This window comes from Diachasma alloeum, unplaced genomic scaffold (assembly GCF_001412515.2).
Source record: "Diachasma alloeum isolate Michigan unplaced genomic scaffold, Dall2.0 Dall_scaffold_01668, whole genome shotgun sequence".
Taxonomy (NCBI): domain Eukaryota; kingdom Metazoa; phylum Arthropoda; class Insecta; order Hymenoptera; family Braconidae; genus Diachasma; species Diachasma alloeum.
This window is the reverse complement of record NW_021681762.1, coordinates 1,144-17,597: the sequence shown is the minus strand read 5'-3', so window position 1 is coordinate 17,597 and position 16,454 is coordinate 1,144. Positions and strand designations below refer to the sequence as shown.

The 16,454-nt window shown below is 38.7% G+C and overlaps 2 protein-coding genes across 5 annotated transcripts; both read right to left on the bottom strand.

Annotated features, from left to right (window-relative positions):
• Positions 1 to 992: 992 nt before the first annotated feature.
• Positions 993 to 13,705, bottom strand: LOC107046667 (V-type proton ATPase 116 kDa subunit a). Of its 4 annotated transcripts, none has more exons than XM_015269335.2 (6): positions 13,294 to 13,705; positions 11,899 to 12,204; positions 9,700 to 9,812; positions 2,309 to 4,026; positions 1,556 to 1,727; positions 993 to 1,448 (listed from the first exon to the last, which is right to left on the bottom strand). In XM_015269335.2, exons 1-6 carry the CDS (start codon positions 13,408 to 13,410, stop codon positions 1,343 to 1,345), a joined length of 2,532 nt encoding a protein of 843 aa, XP_015124821.1. In that variant the 5' UTR covers positions 13,411 to 13,705; the 3' UTR covers positions 993 to 1,342. The 4 variants fall into 4 exon arrangements, with proteins under 4 accessions (XP_015124821.1, XP_015124823.1, XP_015124824.1 ...); XM_015269337.2 differs by having other exon boundaries at positions 9,700 to 9,785; XM_015269338.2 differs by lacking the exon at positions 9,700 to 9,812 and adding an exon at positions 8,604 to 8,656.
• Positions 13,706 to 14,550: 845 nt separating this feature from the next.
• On the bottom strand, positions 14,551 to 16,037 carry LOC107046655 (histone H1B). The gene has a single exon (XM_015269314.1). It carries the CDS (start codon positions 15,447 to 15,449, stop codon positions 14,847 to 14,849), a length of 603 nt encoding a protein of 200 aa, XP_015124800.1. The 5' UTR covers positions 15,450 to 16,037; the 3' UTR covers positions 14,551 to 14,846.
• Between the last annotated feature and the right edge of the window lie 417 nt (positions 16,038 to 16,454).

The window sequence follows — 16,454 nt, the reverse complement described above, 5'->3', positions numbered from 1 at the left end:
ATTTGGGGGATTTTGGTTTTCCAATTTATCCCTTTAATGCACACATGAATGAGTATTTTTTCATAACTTAATGTATTGATAATTTCAATGTTTAATTTTATGGGTATTTAATTTGAATTTTTGAATGACTTGTTTTTAATTCAACAGAAGGAGTTCAGTAATTTTGCATTCCGTACTGTTGATTTTACGGAAGATTATAACGAATACAAAAAAATTTCTTCAAGTTATCGCGAAAATTTGCGATGAAATATGATCCTGAGTTTTTTCGTTTTAGAATAACTCGATTTGGGGGATTTTGGTTTTTCAATTTATTCCTTTAATGCACACATGAATGAGCATTTTTATCAAACTTAATTTCAATGGTTAATTTTATGTCTATTTAATTTGATGCGGTCGTTGACCTAGTGCTGTTGGGTCTTCGTGAAATAAAAATTTAAAAAAACGAAATTTTTATTTTTGAATGACTCATTTTTTATTTTTTATTTAGCACAAGCAAATGAGTAATTTTAAATTCTGTACGGCTGATTACGCGGAAGATTATAACGAGTACAAAAAAAAATTCGTCTCATGGCGAAAATTTATGAGAAAAAGTGATTCTATGAGACGTCACATCTTTTAAAGAATTTTTATAAATTTCGTTTCCAATTTAAAAACAATCGAAATCCCTTTGCCTCCAGTTGGTGCTCTGAATTGAGAACTTCAAGACGAAATTAAAGGAATGAATGTAGAATTCAAGCGTTTCCTTAAACACAAGGAGTTTTATTCCAAACGTTATGCAGTCAAGCGATTATTGATAGCACAATCACTCGATAAACATTCGCTCTGTGTAAAAATGGAGAAGTCCTGCGTCATTCAAGAAATCAAAAGATCCAGAAAACAAAAATTTAAATTGAGATCGTATCACAAAAAAAATCTGAATTGGCTTCCAATACTAAAAAGACTGCCTTGTGATCCGCAAAGATGACCTAGGATAATAAAGGATGGAATGCCCATTCCATTGCTCTCAGAGTTTATTCAATCAACGCGCTAACGTACATGTTGCCATTAATGTTTGTTCAAGACATGCATAAATAGATTAAAATGCTTAACAGATAGGAAACATCAGATCTACAGGAATTATCGGCTCTCAAAGAGTTCAATGTCGATATATTTTGGCAGCGTTATATTTTTCTCTAATTACCCATCATCTCTTAAGTTCAACTGCAGAACATTACAGAAGCAGAAGTGTTTTTTTTTAACAAAAAAATCGAGGAAATTATGTTATTGAGTTCGAAACACTCCATTACATCAATTCTACCAGCAAAACATGGATTAAAGTTTTTTTATAGTATCATCGGAGTGATTAGTCAACTTCAACGGTGTTTTGGGCTGTATCCAAGATGATCTCGAAGGAGAATGGAGTGAAACCGTAGCCCAGACCAGAGTAGAATTTGCTCTGGAACTCCACCCTGTAATAAAAAAATCAACAGAAATTATTTTTCATTCTCCCGAGCATTTTCCCTCCCCCTCCTTATCTCAGGGAAATAATTTTATTATTTTGTTGATAAATCCTTACCAATGGAGACGAAGTGTATGGAGGAAGGCTGAGAGCCCCTCCATGAGTACGAGAATTCCAACAGTGAGGACTGCCCACATGGCGAAGACAAACCACAGAAAGATGCCGCCGTACCATTTTTCCAGAGCCAGGCCATTCCTCATGACCATTGACCACAAGACTTCACTCAATTCTATTGATAAAAAACAGAAAACGAGGAATTAATCTCAAACTCTAGTCATACCTTCTTTAAATCGAAGAAATATAGCCAATTATTGAGATTTTTTTCTACAAAAAAGATATCCTTCGAAAATTTTCAATATCTCAAGTATTTTCTTAATATCTAAAGTATTTTCTTGACTTGCAAGACTTCTTAAAGACAAGTTTGTTTATCTGCAGTAAAACGCTTTTTCTAAAGTGGGCGGGGGCTAATGGTCATGTTTGACCCCTTACGCATGCGCAACCTGCGCAGTCAGCCGCGCAGTAGCCCCAAGAGTGAATCGGCTTGGTTTTTAAAGAACGGGGGTCTCACTGTATAATTTCTTATTGGGGATACTTAATCTTCATTGAATATTCAAATAGGATTATTAATTAAACAAAAACTGGTACCTTTAAATTATTCGCATACACTTCATCAGTCCTACGCTACTTTCGAAACAAAATCCTCTTATTTTTTAGTAACAAAATCTTTAAAAAATTCAATTTTCTAAATGATGATTAAAGTAAAAAAATCGTTCATTACGATCAAAATGGAATAATAAAAATAAAACTTACGAGCGTGAGCAAGGGACAGAGCCCAGAGTCTCAAATACGAGGCAGTATGAGACACAGATCCAAGAATATACTCAATAGTATGAATTCCCTGATGAATAAAGATCTCGCTCATCTCCTCCTCTTCCTCCTCCTTCTGAGGTGCCCCCTGGTTCTGCTGAAGAGCTCCTACCCCTCCCTCAACATCTCCATTCTCAGTCCCATGGTTATTCAACTGGTAATGATGCTTCTTCCTCTCCTTCATTATCATGATGGGTTTAGCGAGAAGCATCCACGGGACGCAGAGCAGAGCGATTACGAGCAAGAACTTCTGGAAGCCTCCCTGTCCGGCGTACATGTACTCAGTCTTGCAGACTGGTGGTGGTGCCCCATTCTTGAAGAGAACCATGTTGATGAAGGTGATGAGAACCGAGGGAGCGCAGAACGGTCCAAGTTCCTCGATTTTTCCGGGTCCATACTTCACCCACTTGATGAACATCAACAGAGCCATGTACATGAACAGAAACACGAGGAAGATGACTTGAGGGATGAACTCACAGATTATGTTCATCCTCCTCTTGAAGTAGAGATGATTCCACAGCCCAACAAGAACCCCAAACAGCATGTGGATGACCCCAATGATGATGGATATCTTCATCTTGTACGAATTCAAGAAGATGATCTTGTTCTGCGCGAGTTGCCAGACAGGATCGACCCCGATAGGATAGGGAACCCCGCTGTAAGCGTCTGAAGCCGGATCCAACATGAGGGATTTCACCCCGTTGACTTCAGGCCAGGTCAGATTGGCTCTCCAATACGATCCGAATATGTTCAGAGACTTGGAGAACATGTCGTTGTAGATGAGCCCAGTGTACATCGAAAACAGACCCATCAGGAAGATGATGTACCTCCCTCCGAAGAAGATGTTCCAGATCTCATTGTCAGACTTTTGGGCCGTGAGTGGCTTCTCCTTCAGGATCATCCAGGCTGCGAAGAGGAACATGATCAACCCGTGTCCTGTGTCCCCGAACATGACGGAGAAGAGGAAGGGAAAGGTGATGATGGTGTAGGGGGCTGGGTTCATCTCTCTGTAAGAGGCTATTCCGTAAGAGTCGATCAGCACCTGGAAACCCTTCGTGAATTTATTGGTGCGATTGTAAGTCGGCGGATCCTCGAATGTCTCCATTCGGTTCAGAATGGGGGGAACCGAACTGCCACTGCGTTCCGTGCCCCTTCGCAGGGCGAGTTGAATGCCCTCAATGTCCAGAACTGGCACCCAACACTCGGCGATGAGACATTTCTGAGTTACGTCGAGATTGAAGAGGTTCAGGGTGTGGTAGATGGCCTTGATCTTCCTGACCTTGATGAACCAGTTCTTGATATTCTTCGCTGCGGCAACCAACACTCGGTGGCGATGGTCCTGTGTCTGTCCGAGAACAGTGTTAAGGTCCTCGATTCTGGTCATCACACCCATGGCCATCTCCCTGCGATCGGCCGGGGCCTCCGGACAGGGGTACAATGTCGCTCTAAATCCCTCGCAGATCTTCTTAACCCGGGTCTTGAGTTGATCTCCTTGGAAGAAGATGATGAAGACGGATTTGAAGACTTGGTCGGATGTCGACGGGTCCTCCAGCGCTGACTCGATCTCCGCCTGACGGAGGAAGACGTTGCCCCTGCAGGCACGCCATAGCATCCGCTCGAACGCTGGGATTCGCTCGCGCAGAATTACTCCAGCCACAAAGCTAATTTTGTTAAAAAAGATGTTGAAGTTTCTTCATTGTTGTCTATCCACAGTCGAACTCTTCTTTTCTAAAATGGACTGAGCCGAGTGGTCACTCATGAGGACTTGCCATACGCATGCGCAGCCTGCGCAATCAGCTGCGCAGTAGTGTCAAGAGTGAATCGGCGTGGATTTTAGAGAAGAAGAGTCAGACTGCAGGATCTCTTCTCGGGGGCTACGCTAATCTTCATACGGTGTTTAAACATTATTGTTAATTGGACAAAAATCTGCACATCTAAATTATTCGTACACACTCTATCTGCCCTATGCTAATACCTCAACAAAATCCTGTTTTTTTTTTCAATCTGTATCGATGGGCCATGTCTGGCATTCAGTAACAAAATTTCAAAAAAAACTTTTTATCTTGTGAATGATGATTCTTGCAGCCATGGTAATTTTACATACCTTGATAGACCTAAAGGATTTATTGAAGGTAAAAAAAACAAAACCCCAGGGAAAATAGATGCTTCAAAAAGACAGCAGGGAATCACCGACAATCAAACAGCAAACCAAAACAAAATATAATCAATTAAAAACACTTACTAGGAGTATTTCTTTGTAGGAAAGCCTTTGAAAAGGTGACGACTGTTCCCCTCGATGTTTCGATAATTAATATTTCAATTCTGGTCTAGAGGATAACGTTATTACACTACGGTACGTCAATGGGATGCAAACATGTGACTCAGTTAATGCATTAGACGTTACCATATTCATCTTTATGTATCTATTTTTCATTCCGTTGTATGTGAGTGTGAATTGTAAAATGTGATGCTTAAGAGTGAAATTTCCCCGCAGTAATAAGCTCAGGTTTCTTGTTTCATTTACGTGGACAATTAGACAGAAACAGGGAATGAATACAGCATATCAATTTAAATATAACCGTGCGATTTTTATCACTTCTACTCAACGCATTCCAAAGATTCCACCAAAAGGGGTAGGAGAAATCAAACTGAAATTGATAATTAAATAGGTGAACCTTCCTTGAGAGGCCTTGGGAGTAAAAACAACTACTTAAATTGGGGTTAAACTTTGCACAATGAACTCTGAGCCAAACGAGGCTGAAAAAATCTGAAGGATGCCTTCAAAAAATTGTTCAATTGGTAGGAACGAAATGGAGACAGTTGAGGGTGATCAGAAGACGATAAATAATTCTAGGAAATAGTCGAACATTCGAGGTGGTTGACACGTCTGGGCGCCGCCATCTTGCTTGGATGTCCCTCCCTCTGTCGTAAGGGGCTTCAAAGATGGCGGCGCTCTCATCTCGTATTTTCAAACATTTCTTAAAATTATTTATCGTCTTCTCATCACTCTCAATTTTCTCCATTTCGTTCCTACGAATGGAATAATTTTGTTACGCCATCTCTCAAATTTTTCCATTCCCTTTCGACTGAGAATTCATGGCGCAAAGTTTTCCTCGCCTTTCCATAATTTTTTTACGCCCGAGAGCTCATTTCAGCTCTACAACAGATTCAGTAAAGACTAAGAAAATAAAGATAACGCAATTCTACGATAAAATACAACTGTCGAAAAGGAAAAAGTGAGAATTTCAAGCAATATCAAGTGAAGTACTTAGAGGTTTTACAAGCGAGTCGACAGTAGCCCTGAAAAATCACTCAAAAACATCATAAAAAATCCCGTGAAATCTTTGAAACCACGCGATACGAATTTTTAAAAAATCATAAATGTATTTGCTGATATTAGTCGATGGACAAAGCATCAGATAAATAATCGATAAAAATAATAAATAAATCAATGAATGGGATTAAGGCGTTATCTAGTCAAGGATGGTGACACTAGGTACGTACCCCAACTGGACAGGACCAAGGGCGGACTGGCGGGCGATATTATCGTCACTAATCAACGCGCGTGTCATGGACTCGGTGGGGTTCAAGCCTGCGTGCTCTTGCTGACGACACAACAGACAAGACACAACCACATTAGCACACTAGACACGGGACCACAATGCTCAAGAAAAAAAAATTGAAAAAAAACAATCTCTCACATTAGATAAATATTCAAAAAAATAAATAAATGAGGAAGACTGCCAATTAAATAGAACACGCCGCTCGATGCTTCGTTGCATGGGTCTGGCGTTTCGCTGTTAACGTGCATGTGTTCTTTAATTCATCCTCAAAAAAACAACAATTAACACTTTGAAACGTTCAACTAATCGTGGAGTAGTCTCTTTTGAGGATAAAATAATCATCACCACACATCTTACTCTAAATACGAATTGTCAGAGAAATGGCAATTCTTATTTACAAAAAAAAGAATCTGAAATTGGATTAAAATGTAATATTCAACAAGGTAACTGACTAAAAATCCATTGGCCTATCTAGTAACAGTTGGAGATCTGATCTCGAAGGAACAATTAATCTAGTATACGGTCCCGCATTTTCATTCAGTCTCAATGATTCTCGAGAGTTTTTTCTTTTCTAACGGTTGGGAATGACAAGTAATGTTGATGAACAGATGATGCAGACGATAAAATACACAATTTCGTGGTAGAGAAGCGGCTAGGTACAGGCAATGGGTGCAGATGCTCGGCATGACAGCTATTGATTCATCAATAATTCATGACATGTCTCAGTGGCTTGGTGAATTATTGAGGAATGAACATAAAGAAGAGGCACAGGTACGGCAGGAATGCTATGTTAATTAAAGTTCACTTGATATACATACCCATGGCCACACCATCATCATTTATTTGTTATTCACACGACATGACTAGATAAATTAACTCAAACGACAAATTATCATATTGTTTTCGGTGGATAATTTGACTCATCGTATTGTTACGAGGCTCGTAATTACAAAAATTAAATGCATCTAAAGAAGCGGCTATTTATTATTCTCTTTTATTTTTCAGTTTTACCAATTTGCCAATTGGGTTCAAAGGTGATGCTTTTCGATACAGCTTGAAATCAATTCCTTTCTCTTATTTTTCGTCAAGTCAAACTGTATCAACTGTTATATATTGTGAACCATTATTTTTTTGAGGAATTATTCTCAAAAATTGATGTGAAAATTGAATCTTTCTTTAAACGCATTCTGTGATTAACTACAAAATTACAGATGTACGGATTTATTAATTGTCACTGATCTCGAGATTCAAGAGGCCTCGGGGGCTGAAAAAAGTACTGAAGCGGAGGAAACTTTGCGCTATCGAGAAATCTGAAGAATAATTTAAAACATTTGTTCATTTTTTTAGAAATGGGAGAAAACGAGTTGAAAGGGGCCTGAAGAGGATAAATCCTATGTCTAAAACAACGTTTTGAGAAGTTGTTTTCTATCTCGAAACTGCTTCACCGCTAATGTTGTAATCTCGCTAAAAAAAAATATTTTAATAAATTAAAAAAAAAAATTTGAGTGAAAAAAAGGAAGTTTTTCACAGGTAAATTAGGTGGTAGATGAGCACGTGTATTCAGTCTAGTCTAGTAATAGAAAAAAATGTCAGAAAATACGAGGTGGTTGACACATGTCGGCGCCGCCATCTTGGTCTGCGGAAGGAGCTTCAAGATGGCGGCACCCCCACCTCGCATTTTCAAACACCTTTTAAAATTCATTATCCCCTTCAGTTAACCCTCAACTCACTTCACCAACTTTCTAAAAAATGAACAAATTTTTTAAGCCATCTTTCCAATTTTTCCATCCCCCTTTGGCTGAAAATTAACAACGCAAAGTTTTCGTCCATTTCAGCAGTAATTTTGACTCCCGAAACCTCTTGAAAACGATAATTGTTATTCATTTTATATATTCAAAGCTAACAGTCTTGTTTGTCTTTGATTCACATATTGTCCTTGATTTTTAATTTGGCAGTGGCTATTCACACTCCTGCGTGAACCCGTCCGGTTCCCTAACGTTAGTCCACTAGGATTATCTGTGTGGCTAACGTTATTTCATCCCCCCCCCCTGTCCCGCTAACAGGATTATCTGATTAGGTCCTGAACTCCTACGTTCCCTTGCATCCATTTGTGCGAATGCTGCGGGTTGTGCGTGAATCACTCGGAAGAGAAAATATTCTGCGTGAACCACTCCTAACAGAAAATATTCTGCGTGACTTACTGGCGTACTGGCGAGATTTTAGTCTTTGAGTTCCCTATAACATAATGGTGGGGGAATAGGAACCGAAGGCTACAATCTCTCCAGTACGACTTTACTCACATCTATGCAAATCCTGCATCAACCCCTCCACTCACTCTTGCGTGAATCACTCCGAACAGAAAATATTCTGCGTGAATCCCTCCACTCACTCTTGCGTGAAGCACTCAAACTACATTACCTGGTTCCCTGCCAGTCTCACTCACTGCACTATCTACATGCCCAATGAACTACTTCGTGTCTGCGTGAATCACTCAGAAAACCCTATGGAGTGTATGGAGTGTACCGGAGGGATTCACGCAGGCGTGTGAATAGCCACTGCCTTTTAATTTTATTCGCAAAGTCTGAGCACAGGCGAACACTGAGAGCAAAAAAAAAAAGAGTGAAAACGTATAAAAAAAAATTGGCAAACTCAAATAACGGTTGATAACAGCTTGCCTGAGGGGATTCCTATAGTGTGCTCCTATGTCTGCTGCTGCTGTGTACAGGTGCTGCAACCATTAAACACACTGATGGCTCCAAAGTGGACATTACCTAAGTAAGCTAGCCTCTGTGCATTTTGGCAGACTTTCACAATTAATACTGAAGATAAAAAAATCTAGAGCTAATGGAGCTGTTCTTGCAGCGCAGCGAATCAATGCTCGATCAGCACGGTTTGTCTTTTGGGATCGACTGAGTCGATCGATTTGCCTGATTGCTAAGGGACACACCTGATTGTGCTGTGACCGAGAACACATTCTGTGCATTTCTAATGATAATGTGCAGAATTTGAAAACGAGTGGTTCAACGGCTCTACATGCTTGCATTGCATGTGATACTCGGTCTGGTTGATTTTTTTTTTGACACTGTGCAGAGTACAATGACCATGACAAGCGGCTGTTTTCGACAGGAGGAAAGGCAGGGGGAAGTGGAAGAATATTATTGAAGAACAGAATAAATCAATTTTATAAGGATTGTGGAATTTTAATTATGGGGATAATTAAGGACTTTGGGGTAAAAGGTCTGGACAAATTTGCTGAAGACATTTTCTGCTAAAACCAAAATTTTTACAAGATAATCTAACATTTATTCAAATTATCAAATCAGAATTTCACTTCGAATCTTTACAAACTTGGAATTATCTCGATAGCGAGTCGTTTGAGGAGAAAATGTGACTAGACATTTTCTGTCGGAAATTTAATTCTCCACAAAAAAGTTTATTTGACCTTTTCTCGTAAAATCAATATTTCATAAGATAATTAAATTCTTATAAGGAACTAAAATTCCATTCTTCAAGAGAAACCACTCTTGTTCTAGGCGAAAATATTCAAACATTTCTTGTTGAAAATTTAATTTTCCACAATAAAAATGCGTCAACATTTTCATTTTAAATTAAATGGTAGTGGAAACCCCAAAAAATTGACTTGTTCTGTTCATCCCATCAACTTTTCAGCCACTAATCGCAAAACTATTTCTCCTATTGCCTCGGTAATTCGTGGACATGAAGAGTCATTGGACTCTGCAGAGCGTGAAGATGAACGCCACAATTAATTACCCGAGTTTGAGAGCCTGGCCGCCAGCGCGGAGGCCCTCTTCACCCAATAGAGTGACTTGTTCTTCCTCGCGGCTTGGGTCTGCCATCTGCGACACGACACCTCCATGCTCAGCCTGGCAACAAACACATGTCACCCTCTCGGTTCGCCCTGCCTCCCCCCAGAATCACTCGGAAAATTCATCCGAATTTCCCTCATTGCTTTTTACAAGTTGATTCAAGGGGAAAATTCAAACTCATCAGCTTCAACCTCTCACGTGAGAAGAATTACACAATTATCCAAGTGAAATTATGTAACAGGGCTACAGAGGGTGGAATTAGCTACTAGAGAGGCTGAAAGTGTTAATTACATCGATAACTAAAAAAAAAAAATTATAGCTGAAATTGAATTTAATTAGCATGCGAATTTTTAAAGTCATTTTATGGGAATAATTCATTTTTTTGAAGAAATTATATTTATGAATGCAGTAATGAAATAAAAATTAAAAATTAATGAATTAATGATTAGTCTTCATCCCAACCCGTGAATAAACTTAAAATTATTGGATTTGAGACTCATTTTCATCTGAATTGAGAGTTTAATATGCAAATTTTTCAAGAAATTTTATGAAAATTATTTATAATTTTTTTGAAAAAAATCTAATTGTGAATATAGTAATAAAAAAAAATTAAAAATTAATGAATTAATAACTATTCTTCATCCCAACCCATGAATAAAGTTGAAATTATTGGGTTTAATTTATTGGGGATTTGGAATTGAAAGTTTAATTAGTACGGAAATTTTTCAAGGGATTTCATCGAAATGATTTATAATTTTTTTGAAAAAAAATTAGTTGTAAATGCAGTAATGAAATAAAAGTTAATCATCAATGGTGTTTTTTTATCCCGTCGCAAGAATAAAATTAAAACTAGTGCATTAAAGACAAATTTTTACATAACTTATAATAATTCGTAGTTAGAATTTAATGTATAATGAGCATGCAAATTTTTGAACTAATTTCATGGAACCAATTTGTAATTTATAAGGAAAAATTCTATTTGTGAATGCAGCAATGAAATAAAAATGAAAAATCAATGTATTCTTATCCCACCCAATTGAAAAAAGAAGCCTACTCAACTAGAGAGTTATATTTACACAGATGTATCAGCTGATTATCAAAAATGACTCATTCTCTCAATTTCCCAGTGTTAAGTGATAAAGCCGATAACTAAAGACGATTTCCAGTCACTGAGGTGCACCTTATCATCCATGTATCGAATATACCCTTGATGTCGATAACCAACGATCAAGAATGAATAAAAAATGAATAAAAAAAGAGAAAAAAAAGAGAAAATTCGGCTAACAAAATTTCCTCAGACAGGAAGATCTCAACGAAAAAAAAAAAACACTGAAGAAAGCTCTATACATTTAGAAAAGCGAAAGTATCAGTCGAGTTACACCAAGTCTTGAAGCTGTCAAGTACCTTTACTTACATCTGACTGTCGAAACATTCTCATTCGAGTGAAAAAAAATATTAATTAAACAAGGGGAGACAGGGCACAGCGAGTGACTTGTGTTCGTTGCAGTAATTCTGCAGCTTTATTGTTAGTTGGCAACACTAACACATTTAAATCCCTAAAATCACTCAATTATTAATTATTAACACGTGACGAACTGGACAAAACAGCTCTCTCGAGTATTTACATGTACCTCCTTGAATCATTCGATAATGCTCTGTACAATTTCAATTTGAATGGTAAAAAAATGGTCTCAAGCCAATTCGTAAGTGCACTTTTAATAATCGAACGCGTGACAAAGTCCTCAGCAATGATAATTGATTAAATCAGGCATTTTGTTGCAAAATAATTCATGATATTTGCATGCACGTACTTTCTTTACATCCAATCAGATAGTATAATTAAGAAAAATCTAGTTTCATTCACAGCTTTCAGCGGCAGTTGACATGATTATCTATTGAAATTTCATCATTTTCACGAGTGTTATTTTATTGGGATCCGCAATGTTACGTTTATCAGTCGATATTTAATCGTTATTAATTGGAAACGTCTGTTTTCATTAATAAAAGCCATGGATTTTTCACACTTGTCCTGTTGGTTTCAGCTCGCAAATGAAATCGTTAAAATTCTCATTAATTGAATTAATTGTGATTAATAACTGTCGTCACATAATCGATCGGTTTGATGAGTCATTTAATTACTTACCTCGTCGAAGAAAACCTGGGTCTTTCTCAAAATATGTTTCAACTCAGTCAACTCTAAGAAATTACGCTTCAGTGCCTCAGCATTCTGGTTGACCTCGCGCAGTTCGTTCTCGAGTTTCTCGAATGTCGCCTCCAGGTCGATCATCTCTCGGGGCTGGGGCGCCTCCGGGTTCTCCCCTGTATCCAGCATCGGGATGCCGTCCTTCTTGATTTCTTTCTCGAGGTAACGGAGCTTTCGTTCCATCTCATCGCAGCGACGTACTTCGTTTACGAATTTACGTTGGAAGGCGTTAACGTCGGGATTCAACTGGAATTTTTCAGTCAAATGTGAAGGTTTGAACACGGCTGGGGAATGGGGTAATAATCATTGAAGGAATTGATTTTTTTTTAGTTTTTGTGTCAATTAGTTGGAGATAAATATCTGAATTAAATTGAAAAGCCAAATTTAATTGGGAATGGGATGATTTTTTCGGACAGAGATCCAATTGTTTTTTTCATTTTAAAGGTATTTTATTGGATTTAAAAATTATTTTGCATTTTTTACAATTTATTGTTTAAAAAGGTTCATTTTACTTCATATTCAATTCAATTCAATTGATTTTCATTGGTGCTAGATGTACTGTTTTACCTACACTAGCCTTTTTACTTCATCTTCCCAGAATTAATTAATGAGGAAGAGCCAAAAAGAGACGGAATTTTCGGCATAAATTTCTCCCCAACGTTTTCTTTTGAATTTAATAAAGAAATACATCAAATTCTTGGGTCAGATCAGGGGATTAAATAATTGCAGACGAGCAAAAACTGGAATTGGACGAGTTTTCATCATTTTTATTCCCCAATTCAATTCAAAAAGTATATTTAATGTTTATGTTTCTTTAATATAATAAAAAATGTGTTAAATTTTCCGAAAAATGTAATAAATGGACGAAATGGTCAAGTCATGTGACAATGATTGCAAAAGAGTAAAAAAAAGAACTTCAAGGATTCGATGTTTTCCCAATTATTCAATCCCCTACAATCAATTGAATAAAAATACTCGATGGTAATTTCTCCAAAAATTGTAAAATAAAAATTTTAATTTCCTCAACAATGTAACAGATGAACGGAGTGGTCAAGTCATGTGACAGAACGGTCGCAAGAAATTAAAGACTAAAATTCAAGGATTCGACATTTTCATATTTTTCAATCCCTTTTAATTAACAGAAAAAAAATACTCGCTATGAATTTCTTCGAAAAATTTAATCAAAATTGTAAATATTTCAAGAATATTGATTGCGAACGGAAGGATCATGTGACAAAAATGCTGGGGCCGAGTAAAACCTAAAGTTAAAGAATGAATTCAACTTGTGTTCAATTTCACAAAAAATATGTTTGTCGATGAATTTTCGCTACTTACGTCACGAAACTGCACGAGACCGAGTTCCCCGAGTTCGGAAACGCATGCATAAGCAGCTTCGCTCTGCAAAAAGAGCTGACACAAGGTCATCTCCTCGCTGCGAAAAAGCGAGCCCATTTTGCCCGTTAATCAACACTTCCAATAATTAAGAGTTCACTTGTCCCTGGAATTGCGATAATTGTCGATGGAATACTTTGGGTGGTACGGGGAGTAGCGTATCTCGGGATTTGGGCAAATCCTGAGGACGAAAATGCAACCGGGGCGTATGGCTCCAGCCTTTTTGGCGAGGAAACTGGATTAGTGGGGGATAACTCACTGACGGATCACACGGTTATCACACTGACGAGAAAACCAGAGAAAACAATCGATAGGTGGATGCTTCGGTCACGAGCATTCCCGGGAGTATGAGGGTCAAGAAGAATGACCACTTTGCGTCATTCTGGGATCCAAAATGGCGGGCGAATGACGGTGGCGCCCCTCTAGCGTTTTAAAAGGGCGGCTCATTCTAATTTGGGAGAACAAAATTTTTTCATAATAAATTTCTTAATTTCATTAATTTATATAATTTATATTTATATAAAATATTTAAATAAAATATATGAATATATATATTATATTATTATATCATATATATATTATAATAATTTATTGTATTATATGTATTATCTTAATATTTATTTTTTTAATTATATTAATTAAAAATTAATTTATCACAATTTTAAGGAAATATAAACAATTACAGTAATTATATCAACTTGAGTGAAATGAAAACAGTAAATTTTATCAATAGAAAACGAAATGATTTTTCAATTTTTTTATATCAATTTTCATTTTACAAAATACCAAAAAATGAAAAACAAAATGTTTTATCGGATTACTTAGTCAAGTGAAAGGTGCAAATAATGCAATTTAAAAAAATCGTGATAACGTTTTAAATCGACATTTATTTCCACCAGACAATTTTTAATTTTTCTAAATAATCAAATGTATTCTCAAATTTATTTAATAAAAAATTTGCCCTACAATAGGTTACAAATACAAAAAAAAATCTTAACTCTTCATTTCAAACCCCGAAAACGTTAAAACAAAGCTTGAGATCTGGCGAAATCTGGCGAGACGATCTGACGTGGATGCTGCGTTCCGCAGCTCTCGCCTGCCGGCAAAAAGCGCACTGATATCCTCGAGGGTTCTTACCTCAACCCAAAAGCCCCAGCTGTCCCCCAATGAAAAACATTAAAAAAATTTTGAAAACAGGAATGATTTAAATCATGACATTTATTTCCGCAAAAAATTCAACGCCTCCCAAAGAATCTCAAACATCTCCTAAACAACGAAATTTATTCTCCACCAACCCTACAATAATTTACAAAAAAAATCTCAACTCTTCATTTCCACCCCCGAAAACGTTAAAACAAAGCTTGAGATCTGGCGTGCGAGACGATGTGACGCGGCTACTGCGTTCCGCAGGCCTCGCCTGCCGGCAAACGGCGCACTGATATCCTCGAGAGTTCTTATCTCGGCCCAAAAGCCTCGGACGTTCATCATCCAGCGGCTCACTTCTTCCTCCTGGCGGTCTTCTTCACCGGTCTCTTCGCCTTCGCGACCTTCCCCTGCTTCGCGGGCTTCTTCGCCGGTTTCGCCGCGGCCTTGACCTTGGCGGTAGTCTTGACCTTGGGAGGTTTCGCCGCGGGCCCTTTAATCACGTTCTTCGCCGGAGCCTTCCTGACTGTCGTTTTCTTCGGGGATTTTTTCGCTGCGGACTTCTTGGGGCTCGCGCTGACCTTCACCACCTTCTTCAGCGGCGCCGGGGAGGGCTTTCTCCCCTTGGGACCCTCCGCCGCCGCGAGCTTGAAGGACCCAGCGGCGCCCTTGCCCTTCGCCTGCACCAGGATCCCCCCGGCCACCGCCGTCTTCAGGTACCTCTTGATGAACGGCGCATGCCCTTCGCCGTTGACCTTGTACACACTCGAAATGTACTTCTTTATCGCGTGCAGGGAGGAGCCGCCCCTCTCCCTCAGACATTTTATCGCGCCGTTCACCATTTCCGCTGTCTTCGGGTGCGTCGACTTCGCTCGCGGCTTCTTCACCTTCTGAGACTTCTTCGGTTGCGCCGCAGCCGCCGGCGCAGACGCCAATATCAGTGCCGGAGTTCTCATATCCGTTGTTTCTCAAAAACAAACACTTCTTTAATGAGTCGCAATTCAAATCGCTTTGGAATTTTACGCGCAATCGCGATTTTCGTGCACTCAATTTATTTCAATCACTTACGATTTTTTTAAGGGAAAATGAGGCGTTTTATTCAACTCGCTTTTGTGTGGTTGGAATTTTATGCGAAATGTCTGTTTTCGTAGGATTATTATTTTATTAATTGCTTGAGAATATTTTTTTATCAATTTCCCTCAAGGAAAATAAGTCGCGGTTTTATTCAACTCGCTTTATTTTTGAAATTCTCTGTGAAATGTCTATTTTCGTAGGCCTGTTATTTTATTAACCGCTTGAGAATTTTTTTTTAATGGTCCGCGAAATTTTTAACTCATCAATTGCAACTCGCTTTTGTATATTTGGAATTTTTTCTGAAATGTCTATTTTCATAGACTTGTTAGTTAACCAATCGCTTGAGATTTTTTTTAACGTTCTGTGAAATTTTTATTTTACGTTTACTGTTTTAGTGATTGTTTCAGAATTTTTATATCTTTTTCTTTTTCACGGTGCCAAAGTGATGAAGGTACAGAGACTGATTTAGTATTGCGTGGGGCCAAGAGCTCCGGGAAACACTTGGCAGTACACACGAGCGCGGACCGTGGAGACAGACCGCCCCTGTCTTGTGCGCGAGTGGTCCTCCGGTAGTCACTCAATGCGGTACCGATTCCCTCGTATTCGGGGCTCTTTTGGCACCTGCGGGAGGACTTCCCCGGGGTTCGATGAGTCGGGGATCTCGTCGAATATTCGGGGGGCCACATGGGGGGGAATTTCCCGGGGATTTTTCGGGCTTTCGGGGGGGAATTGGGGCAAGCTCGGGGCGGTGCATTTCGGGTTGAAGTGCAACCGTCGTAAAGAATTGTTGAAATTTTGGGGGCGCGGGGGTTTTCAGGGGGTTTTTCCCGGGGGGTCGGGGGGGAATATTCGAAGGATCGGTTTCCGATGGGCGGGGGTGCCCGGAG

Bases quoted from the DNA above. Each gene is read 5' to 3' on its own strand.
- LOC107046667 (XM_015269335.2), bottom strand. From the start codon at position 13,410: ATGGGCTCGCTTTTTCGCAGCGAGGAGATGACCTTGTGTCAGCTCTTT. The intron at 4,027-9,699 runs GTAATTAATTGT...TAACAAAATTAG, and splicing joins GGCCAGGCTCTCAAACTCGG to CTTTGTGGCTGGAGTAATTC. The intron at 1,449-1,555 runs GTAAGGATTTAT...TTTTTATTACAG, and splicing joins CATACACTTCGTCTCCATTG to GGTGGAGTTCCAGAGCAAAT.
- LOC107046655 (XM_015269314.1), bottom strand. From the start codon at position 15,449: ATGAGAACTCCGGCACTGATATTGGCGTCTGCGCCGGCGGCTGCGGCG.